General features: G+C 43.4%; 1 protein-coding gene across 4 annotated transcripts; it reads left to right on the top strand.

The window, feature by feature from the left end:
• The first annotated feature begins 203 nt into the window (after positions 1-203).
• Positions 204-7,106, top strand: LOC134483145 (uncharacterized). Of its 4 annotated transcripts, none has more exons than XR_010060057.1 (5): positions 204-355; positions 3,617-3,776; positions 5,726-5,889; positions 6,608-6,713; positions 6,837-7,106. XR_010060057.1 is itself a non-coding variant. In XM_063278391.1 (5 exons), exons 1-4 carry the CDS (start codon positions 2,460-2,462, stop codon positions 6,670-6,672), a joined length of 516 nt encoding a protein of 171 aa, XP_063134461.1. In that variant the 5' UTR covers positions 2,316-2,459; the 3' UTR covers positions 6,673-6,713; positions 6,837-7,106. The 4 variants fall into 4 exon arrangements, 2 of the variants coding, with proteins under 2 accessions (XP_063134461.1, XP_063134462.1); XR_010060056.1 differs by lacking the exon at positions 204-355 and adding an exon at positions 2,316-2,586 and having other exon boundaries at positions 4,963-5,889; XM_063278391.1 differs by lacking the exon at positions 204-355 and adding an exon at positions 2,316-2,586.
• The last annotated feature ends 4,524 nt before the right edge of the window (positions 7,107-11,630 follow it).

Raw genomic sequence — 11,630 nt, 5'->3', positions numbered from 1 at the left:
GTTTCTTGGCATCCATGATGTGGAGGCATATTACAGAACAATAGGAAAGAGCTGGCTGCTGTGTAACAAATTTGCTGCTATTAAGGTAGGTACGGGGGCAAGACCTCAGCAGTAGCCCTTAAGACGGGAAGGAGATGATGTGTTTGATAACTGAAAGGAGCTGCCTCAGCTGTGTTTCTCTGCCTGCTCAGTGCCCATTCAACATCACTCTGTCCCTGAAGAGGACCTCAAGGTCTGCTGCCTGCTGCCTGTGAGCCAGGACTAGGCACAGAAAGGCAAGGCCACAACACTGGTTTCCATTTCCTCAGTAATGCTGGATTTCCACTAACGTACTTGGATACACAAATACAGTGTGGTAAGTTATAATAGATCCTAATCATTCTTACATAGGGCAGCAGTTGATTGACTACAACTAATTCTATTTAAGAAAAAAAGAAACCTGACTCTTATGGAAATACACAAAGAAATATCTAAGATGGTGGGGAATGAATTCTGCCATGGACTGACCTCAGGAAAGTGGGATTGGGAGAAAGATGCATGGTTAAATAGCCCACCAGGTTCACATTGTGTCAACTTGATTTAATCTAAGGACAAAGAAGTGGAGTATGTCTGATGACTTTCTTCTAACCCCTTGAAAGGATCCCTGACGATTGGCCTCAGTATATCACACTTCTTGATGGGGCAACAACACTCAAGGAAGCTTTAGATTGTCATAGGCACAGTATTATGCTACAAACACAGATTAGATGATACTAAGATGTTCAGATGGCGATATCCATTTCTATGCACTCTTAAGTGGACCTAAGGAAATAGAGATCAAGATCTTTAGAATAGAAAGATCAGTTCCAGTTTTTTCTACCATTCCAAACTGAACAACTGGTAGGGAGAGAATGGTAGATAATCGAGAATTCGTAGATGATGCTTTGAATGAAGTGTGGGTTTCTGTGCTGGTTTTAGACAGGCTCTCAAGTATTACATGTTGCCCTCCCCCTGGCTGGCCAGGTTCACTATAAGCTCAGATAAACCTGCTTCCACTTTCCAATACATAGGCTTGCAAGAGTGGCCTCCAAGGACTGTGAGGACAGCATTAGCCTTTGACAGTTGAGGTGTGCAACCCACAACTATAGATTTTGTAGTTTTCAAATGTCTACCAGCTATTTCAGGTTGTTGCTGTTATATGCCTGTCAATCAAGGACAGAGAAAAATAACCTGATAGAGAGCAAGGACATGGTGATCACATCCTTGCCTCTTCTGTATGTTCTGGATGAAGTTTGTTAAAATTCCAATTTATATAGGGCCCATCACATTAAGGGTCACTATGCACTGTTCTATCTAAAATGGCCTAATCAGAACTGACTCCCATATAACACTTCCTGCAGTCCTCATATGAGAAGCTTGAGCTTTTTGTTTTGACTTTTTCTTTTCTCTTTCTTTCTTATTTTTTTTTCTTTATAAGTTGAGAGAAAGATAGGGCCATGAATTTGCCCCCAAATTTGAACTATGGATGTGATCAATCAATGTTAGTGTGTGCATTTTATAAGGTATTCATTTTTTACTGTGATAGATGATTTTGTGTTTGGTGGGGTGGCCATTTCCCAGTGTACAGGTGCTGGGACCTCGCTCTATCCACTTAATGATGTTTATAGCCTCATTTTAGATGTTTATGTGTACCCCCTATACCTCTTGACTATTTCATTTTTCTGATATGAACTCATGGTCTGTCTTACTCAGGCCTGTCAGCAGTGCTCCTTTGGCGACATTGGTGCAGAGAGGAGAACCCCACAAGCAGCATGAGGTTCCCTTCACTGGAGTCTCCAATATTGCATTTTCCTCTGCCAACTGGTCTCCACAGTTTTCCTAGAACCATAAAGACTTCAAATCTTTCAACCAAGGAGTTTTCTGGCAATTGTCAATTGCTAAGCACATGACTTCATGAGTGTTCCCCTAACACACACCCATGTCGTAACCTACCATGCAGACTATTTCTTGATGTGATATAAAGCACCTGTACATAATGAGACAGGAGAACTTTTGACTGCATATTCAAGCTGGTGTGAAATCTCTGGAAGTTTTAATGGCTAACATTGGTGAATGAGGACAATTTGAGTTAGGATGAGACATTTTGGGGCAAGATATGGAAGGAAACATTCATTTAAATGCATAGGAACTACTAAGTTTTTTATAATCAAGCCTTGAGGAAAATTTGGCTTTGGAAGCAGGAGATTCCCAGTGGCTCTCCCCAGGAAAGTCTCCTGGAAAGGGCACCTCAGCTTATGCTCAGTACAGCGAGAACATTAGCAGGAGGCAAAGTCTGCTCCCCATGACATCTGCTGTCCCTTCTTGGACATTCTATTATCTCCTAGAAAGTTCTTGGCATCCTCTGTGATGTCACCTGTATTGTAGTGACGACCAGTGCCCTAGTTTCTCTCAGTCTGAGTCTGGCAGTCACAAGCTAAGACATGTTTTCCTGTCTTAGGGGGCATTTTGGGAGGGGGAACATCGATTGTGGAGAGACTAGAGTGAAGGAGTCTGGCCTTTCGTCTCAAAGTAATGATGGAGAAAGACAGCACTTCTGGGGAATGTGTAGTAAGTTCTGGGCAGTATATTTTGAGCTTCCTGTCAGGGGGGCTGCAGGCTTAAGCTGACCTTTCTAGCAATGGGCCATAACAACTGCAGCATCTGAAAAGGAATTGAATTTTCATGAATATCACAATTCCTTAAAGTCAAGGATTTCAGAACTTTAGTTTCCCCATCCCCACAGGGAGGATATGGTAAGGCCAATGCTAGTATACTGTGAATTTCTGGCCTTTACTTTTAGAGTTCATTTGTTATGTTACATTGATATAATAACACCATCAGGAGTCATGGAGGGTCCACCTTTTCTGAGTTTAGACAGCACAGCAATGTATTTCACTATCATTGCTTCTTTAAATACAGTGGATATCTGACAGAAGAAACAGGGAGAGAATTGTGCTCCAGGCAATAACCTTATGTTCTTAGACCTTCTCTGATTTCTTCTAATTGCAGGGTCATCGTTAGCTTTATATATTAGAGGTTGTGTGTTACAAACATTTTTTTAAAATACCAAAACTATTTGGAACGTGTAGACCAAGATTCAGCCTGTATCCTATTGGCACTTCTGGGGCATTTGGTGTTTCAAATAGGGGAATTGATAAGTCTGTTCACCATATCCTCCCCAGAAATGCATTTTACACCCAAAATTGTTGGCATAGAGTATCAGGGTAGGACATCTGAGTGTCTCCAATCACTCAAGTTTTGTGGATGGTGAATTTATCATCTGAGTTCTGAAACCACAGGGGTGAGGGTCCTGAAAGCAATCTGGACCCCGTTCAGCTGATAATAATCCGGGAGAAGCCATCTCCGTGGTCCATGTAAGCATGTGATATCCGGCATAGGGAACACCTGGCTGCTTACATCTCTTGGTCTCTATAGAGTAGTGGGGAACTGAGATCCACTGAGGAGGCCTCATAAGCATAGACCAATCGCCTAGCAATGACACTGGGTTCCAGGCTTGTTCTGTGTAGGCCTCACTGTGGTCTATGTACACTCTATGCATTCTCCACATGCAGGTTCACTTGTGTTCTTCTACCTACAGATGCTGGGAGAGAAACATCATCCCCTGGAACTGCCCTAAGCGAGAAGCAGGCCAAGAAGGAAAAGGAGAGACTGATTAAAGAGCTGCAGCTCATTACCGAGGAGAGAAATGACCTGAGAGATCGCCTGAGGTTTCTGACAGAGAGATCCATGAAAAATAGGTATGAACCGAGCCAAATGGTCTTATTTCATTCCTGGGTCTGCAAGGTTACCTTCATCTTATCCATTTAGGTTTTGGGTTCTAGAAAGCTGTGCCTCCCTAACCACCCTGTGCTAAACCTCACCTCCCATATAGAGGAGATTCAGAACCTGACCCTTCCTGAGGAGCGAGATGGAAAATGGACTCATCTGCTTCCATTTATTGAAAAGCAGAACTTGTGGTCTGAATGAAGATTTCAGGAATAAAGTCAGGGAGAGTGAGTGCCCAGTGTGCATTTGCAAAGCCCTTGACAGCTGGTGGCTTTGCAAGATTGTAATTGCAGTGAGTTTATGGTGAGTCTCTGTACTTGCTAGGCAGGGGACTGAGTGCTGGAAGATCCAGGCAGCAGCCTGAGGGGCCTGGTCTCAAACTGTTCATCTCAATGCTTGACTAGAAGGTCTCAGGCTCAGGCCTGTTTGTCATTGTCTGTGTGTCTTATACTCTGAGACAGCAATGGTGCATGTATTTCTCCTGTTTCTCACAGTGCTCTCTGTTTCCATATTTGTCTTTCTCTTTTCTGACTCTTTACAATTCTCTGTATTGTGGGTGTGTCTCAGTTTGTGAGTCTGTGTGTGCAAATGTCCAAATACATATGGACAACTTTTATATGTTTATATTTCCCTCCACAATTGGAATCTAGTGGTCTATGTCTTGGGCTGAGTATTTACCTGTAACACTTTCATGGTGATGTGAATGCTTTGTTCTGGGAGCCCCACTGTCAACAGCACAGTTCTTTGCCTATGTGAGCACGTTTGCCTGTATATTTGTATTCGTTGTGCAGATTATAATTTTGTGTTGATATATGGTCTTTTATCAAAACAGGATAAAAGAAATCACAGATTTCTGGGTGTGATGGGGTGGGGGAGCATGGAGAGGTGTGGCCAAGGCTCTTGATAGCTTAACTGGCTTGACTGCAGATTTCTTCTTGACTGAACAAAGGGAGCCAGGGAGCCCTCCATCTGGATGCTGAGATTCTGGTGTCCTGGACTCAGAAAAACACGTTTCTGAAGCTAAAGAAGATCCCAATATGTAGAATTCAGAAGGTGTCCTTCCAGGACTGGGGTAGTACAGGACCCACCCTGAGTTCATATATTCCTAAATGCTGATGTTCATTGTATTCTATCATTTGGGGCCAGGCCACACTTCAGGCCAAATCCTTATTATGAAGACCTGGAGAGAATGGAGGAGGAGGTCATGTCAATTCTGCACAACTTAGAGATGGAGAACACTGAGATCCATGAGAACAGCCATAAGCTGAAGAAGGAGATGACCTTCTCTAGCTAAGTCCTGGTCAGAAAGGCTATCACCTGTGGAATGGCCATTTCTGACTTTCATTGTTCTGGATTGGATGGTCTTCAGCTCTGGTTCTATCTCTTGTGCTGTTCACACATCAGTGTGCCAGGGTCATTAGGACTCAGTTTTCAGTTCCATAAAAGACTGTTACTCATCCCAGGATTGTTTAGGCATCTTCAGACGGCTCTAGATAGAACAGTACTGATTGAAGTCAGCAGGTTATTAGGCTGACCTGGACCTCTGGGGTCATACCAGGTTTTACAACACTCAGTGCGTGGACCACATGGTTAGCATGACCTTCTCTTGGTTGTACTGACCTCCTTTGAGGGTATTGGCCCACTGCTAATTGATGTTGCCCCCATGCATTGGGCTTTCATGGATAGATGTAGATCTGTGTTCTTTTTGAGAGATGTGGACAATAATTGGTGCTTGAGCCAAACAAACAATTTATTCTCCCCCGAATTAACTCTTTGTGGTTTGTGCAGGAGCATTATATGTATCGAGATGTATTTTATTAAGTCTTCATGGGTATCTGGGTCCTGGTAGAGTTAGTGGCACTCAGGAGTGGGAATGGGAGAAAGGGGCAGCATGATCTTACTATGCAGACTGTATTTCCAGAAACCTGCTCAGCCAGCTCCTGATGGAGAACACATGCAGGAAGAAGTTGGTCCCACTGAAACAGGAGAGCAAGGAGGTACATCTTGATTGTGCACTGAAACAGAAATATTTGGTTGACTTCAACAAGAAAGATAAAGACCAGCAACGTCCAGACCCAGCATCTGGTAGGGACGAGCAGATATGTTAGCTTAACAATATCTGATATCATTTCCAATTTGATTCATCTTTGCTTTCTCCTATCACCTTTCTATTTACACTCACAACCAGCCAACCACCTCATGTAATGGAATTGTTCATTGCTCTGCCTATGCACAAGTATTCTGGGAAGGTAAACACTTTTCAGAAACTGAATTATTGTGCAAGCATATTTTGCTGCTCTTTTTGAAGCTGCAGTCTAGAAATGGTGACAGATTAATAACACACCTCATTATTGCATATCCATGTGATAGATTAGATCCTATGCAGAGTTTTGAACAAGTTCTTGGTTCTTTGACAAGTGACACTCTCTGGTCATGTGACTTCTTGTGTAGGAAGCACCTTTCTGGGATAAGAACCAAGTGCAAATGTCAAATTAGTTCTTGTCATTGGCTTTAACCTTGGTGACATATGGACATCTCCTTTCTTCCTGCAACCCAATGAGGTCTCTTTCCATTGCCCTGTTCTTGGTTTGCACTGGTATAAGTCTGGGTCCCAGATTGTCAGCCCACATTACTGTGAGGCTTGCTGGAGATTTTTCTCTTCCTGCAGTTAGCAACAATGATATCAGTTAAAAGGTCCATGTCGACTTTCCAATAGAACTGAGGTGGTAGAAGGCAGCATTCTGACAGCTGGCTTGCATTTCCCCACAAAATCAGTGTCTGAAAAACTGCCTTCCTCTCCCAGGTCTCAGAAAGTGCAAGAGAGCTGGAATTGGACACACCCCAGTAAGAGAGCTTCCTGACGAATAAGTTGCTTTCTCAGGAGTCTCTGATGACAAACATCCTGAATGGTAACAACATTTTTTGGATGAAAATTCTTCCTCAGAGTTAATTTGCCATTTCTTAGAGACCCTAAATTTATATAACAGTAAGCCAGCCTGACTGATTGAGGTCTTACTCACTTTCTTCTTCAGAAATCACCACTTACGAGACAACTGGGGGGACCGCCTTTCATTATGTGTGCTAGAAGAGAAACAGCAATACATCTGTGCTTCTAAATGTTCGTGAAGAATATGATGTTTAGAAATATTTTTGTTATGATTTTAATTGAAAATTTTTTTGTTGTTTCATATTTATATGTTCTTGTTACTATTTTTCACTTTCGAATATTTTTAAATATTTTTATTCATTTTAATCCTGTTTTGTTATAAAATGTATTCCTTATGAATAAATATTGAATTCTATCTCTTGACTCTTAAAACCATCATTCTTACTCAAGGGTTCTGTCCCTCCTGTGGACTTAGAACTGACAGGTGGAGATGGATCTCTGCATGTTCCATGGAGCCTGGGCTAATAAGTGAATTCAAAGTCACCAAGGGGTACCCAGTGTGACAGTGTCTTTTGTGTGGATAATGAGGCTGTTTCTCGGACACACACTTTATGAAGTAATCACTGACATGCTCTACCCAATTGTTAGGGTTCATGTGGTTCTTCTGAGAGAGCAGCAGATGCTCTACCCTGTGAGTCATCACCACAGCTCCTGCAGGTGGCTTTTGTTATTCCACATGAGGTGCTGTATTAGGTGGACAGGATCACCTCCAATCAAATAGAGAGATCTCAGGAGATGTGTGTTCACAGGGAACTTACTGAGCCGTGCGTGCTCAATGTGTTAGGTTGTCAGGCATCCCTACAATGCTCTGGTGTCCCCACTGCTCATTGAGGGTCAGGATCATCCTCCAGCATCACTTAGTGTCCATATTAGAGCAGATCTTTCACCTGTTATCTATGATGACCATATGTATTATGCACATCTGATAAAATACAGAATAGAAACTAGATTCCTTTAGTCCAGATTGGCATAATGAGTTTTTTTATTGTTAGCAAGAAAATTTTTTTAATCTCAGCAGTTTAGGGAGGAACCTCAAAGCATCCATAGTGAATGTAGCCTGCAGCTGTGAACAGAGGTTTCTGTTGGAGAGCAGGCCTGTGCAAGTCCAACCTAGGTGGGACAGTTCAAGCTACCCTTTTTCCATGGCCAATCTGGGATCGTATTGAGAATGTATTTTTTCCAGGTGACTGATTTCCAATTTATGGAATTGAACTAACTTACTGAGAGTGGAGGTGACTCAGAGAGTTAAAGTACAGAAGGAATAATCCAGAATGTCCACAAAAGCTTGCTGTCACACCAGGGCTTTTAAAAGCTCAGCAGGTAGAGAAGCAATGTAGTATTTGGTTATTCTCATGCTTAGGTCTAGTCATTCATTATAAGCTGAACATGACACAAAAAGAGTCATCTGTGTCACAATAGAAACTAGTTGTAACTAGATTCACACCACACTATCACATCACCAACGTATTTGAGGTTCTCAGTTACTATCTAAGACCCTGGAAGAGGCCTGGGTCTTGCTACACAAACTCATAATTTATGTCTTCATGACACTGTGTGCTTTGTTCTGTTGATGCTACCATTGGCATACAATACCTTGGATACTTTGTGCTGACATCTGTGACCTGAGACAATAGTTCATGTCATCCTAACCTGAATAAACTGTCCTTAGAGTACAGTGTGGTAGGAGGGGCCTTCTTTTCCTATGAGATAGCAAAACATTACCACTCTTCAGTCAAGTCAGTCAGCCATTGTCAGTGCCTGTCTTGATATGTCCACCTTTTCAGCTGAGAGTCTTCATCCAGGCTGCTCTGTAATTCTGTAGAAGATTAATAGGTTCCAGCCCTAGGATTTAATTCATTGGGACTGTACTTGCCGAACATGCTCAAAGCCCTGTGTTCCACCCTAGACCTCTGTGCTTTAGAGAAAGAAAATAAAGAACCACATTGCACTTGAAGTTTCTCCTCCAACAAAAGGAGAGCCTGCACAGGGCCTCTCTAAGCCCCAGGTTCCCCACAGCTCCCTCCATCAATTCCATTATTGGTGTGTTTTCATTACTGCTCACTTTCTTCTTTGTGTGCAAAGAATGTGCACCATGTCAGAAAAGTGTGTGTGTGTGTGTGTGTGTGTGTGTGTGTGTGTGTGTGTGTGTAGTCCCTAATGAAAACTGTCAAGTTACATGCAGACATATGCTAATACTGTCCCATGGCACCTTGGAGGGAACACTGAAATGGTGGGCTGCTTTAATACAGCCTAAAACCTGCTTTGCATTGTTTTCAGTAAGGTTTTGACGTCATCACAACTATAGAGAGCAGAAAAAGCTTCAGTAGTTATATGTTGCTCTTACCAAGATGAGGCCAAACCTGATCCCATAGAATGTCAGGTAGGATTTGATGGCAGGAAATTAATTCAGGGCTCAAATCAAATTAGTCAGTTACAAAAAAAGTGAAAAATACAAAGAGTGAAGGGAAGCAAGGTCTGTGGTTTGGGTCTTTTTGGGTTTTTTTGTTTGTTTGTTTTGTTGTTTGTTTCTTTTTTTGTATTTTTGTTGAGAAGATCCACCACATAGGCAACTCCTCCACAAACAAACTGCATACCATAGACAATACTTAAGTTGACTCAATTAGAAATGGAAAGAGGGATCTAACAATAGACAATGAACAAATTCAACAATCATTAGGTCTTATCTCAGAGGCCTTTACTCAAGAAAACTGAAAATCTATTTGATATTGGTATTTTCTAGACAGATAACAATTACCAACATAAACACAGATCTGGGAAGGTACATGGATAATTCTCAGAAGAAAATAGATACAGTCAGTATAGCTTGCCCCTCCAAAAATTAAAAAGCGAAATCTCAGGCCATATGGCTTTAATGCAGAATCCTATCAGACTTTTAATGAAGACCTAATAACAATAGTGCTTCAATTATTCCACTATATTGAAAGAGAAGGAACATTGTCAAACTCCTTCTCTGATGTCATAATCAACCTGGTGTCTAAACCACACAAGGAGGTCCCTACAGAGAGTGTAAGCAAGCCAGGGGGCAAAGGTGGAGTACTCATGGTGGGAGGGACTAGCAGAGGTGCTATGGCCTTGGTGTGCACAGGCTTAGGGCTGGGGCAGGGTGCATGGTGAGTGTCTGTGGCCACTTGAGCTGGGTCCCAGTGGGTGCCCAGGGAGGTCACAGGCCAGTTGTGCATCTTCTACCTGTCTGCGGGGCTTCTGGCCCAGCCAAGCACAGCCTTCATCCTGGACATCCACAAGGACAATGACATCAGGAAATGGGGGGATCCCCTGAGACTCTCTGGCTTCTTTGGCCCTGCACTGCAGTTGCAGTCAGAGGAAAAGCAGCTGTGAGTTCCCCAACTCTTCCCAACCTCTCAGGTCTCCATGCTTTCCCACTCCAGAGAGGAGGAGGGCAGGGCGAGCTCTGCTGCTGCCTGTTCCATGCACCCAAAGCCTAACTTTTGTCTGGAGGTCACTGCTTGCCCCTGACCCTGCCCCTGACCATGAACTTGCCCCTCCCCCTACCCCTGACCCTGCCTCTGCCCTAGGCACCTAGGGGAAGTGAGGAGAGCCTAAGGGACAAACCCCAGGCCAGGACCCCCAGAGGCTTGTGTCTCCCTTTTCCTAGAAGTGTTATCCTCAATTCTCCACACCGGGTTTCCTTTGGAAGGAACTGGCAGGTGGAGGGCTTTGCTGAGGCTGGGATAGTGGTGGGACTTATGATTGAGGGAAGTCTTTCAGGGAGATGGAGGCCTTTCTCAAAGTCTCTGAAATCAGGTACTCTCCCTGGTTTGAGAGCCCTGGGAAAGTTGGGAAGCTACTTTTCCCTGTCTTGTGTGACTTTCCCTGCAGGGTGGGCTCTCCTGCAGGAGACACTTTCACAGGCTTCTTTAAAAGCACCTTTTCCTCAGATCCAGATCAGCTGTGAAAACAGGCTTCTCCTTGTCAGGGTGAGAGCTCCCCCTCCCAGCTCAGAGCTACAACTCCATAGGATCCTCCAGTCACAATGCTGGGTGGGTCCCATGGAGGAGTTAGAGCAAAGTGCCCCTTCTGAGAGTTGACTTCTGAGAAGAACAGACCTGAGAGAACAGAGTGCATCCCAGGGGAGAAAAGAGGCCTGAATGATTTTAAATTGGAGAAAAACCCCATATCCACCATCTAACAACTTTAGGGTGTTTGCATGTGTGGACTTCAGAACCTTAAGGTCAGATTTTCTGATAACAGCTGCTAGGTGAAGCTGAAGTCTGCAGTGGGTGGGATTGTCCCAGGCAGGGAGGAGATCTGACTCTGCAGGCCTGGCCAGCTTCTTCATTCTCCTGAAACTAACTGTTGGTCAGCTGTAAATCTGAAGTGAGAGTTGGTTTCTGTCAACTCAAATGGATGACATTTCAAGTCTCACACATTATGTGAGAGAGACACATTTACCCACGGGTGATTTGAACTTACTTCTATAGAAGTGACTTGGAGCCAACAGAGGGAAAACATTCTTGCCTTTAGCATTCTGTCTGTATTAGAGACTACAGGGACTGGCTTCCTGGACAGACATGGCCAAGCAGACACACCGTGTAATGGGGGGAAACTGAGGTAAGAAATGTCCTGGGGACAGTGATTTCAGATTGTGCCTTTACCCAGGAATCTCTGTTGCCATTAAGGCAAGCGGCCTTGGGCCTCCTAACTTGTCACTACGTCAGGGTGTCTCTGCTCTTACACCTGTGTCAGGATCTTCTTAGATGAAGGCCTCTCTTTTAAAAAAAAATGTATATAATGCAATGTTTCTCAAACTCTGGGCCACGACCACTCACAAAGAATGTATATCAGATACCTTGCATATTATGACTTATAAGAGTAGCAATATTAGTTATGAAGTAGTACT

This window comes from Rattus norvegicus, chromosome 19, assembly GCF_036323735.1.
Source record: "Rattus norvegicus strain BN/NHsdMcwi chromosome 19, GRCr8, whole genome shotgun sequence".
NCBI lineage: Eukaryota > Metazoa > Chordata > Mammalia > Rodentia > Muridae > Rattus > Rattus norvegicus.
Note: the sequence above shows the minus strand (reverse complement) of the source record. Positions and strands in the feature narration are given on the sequence as shown.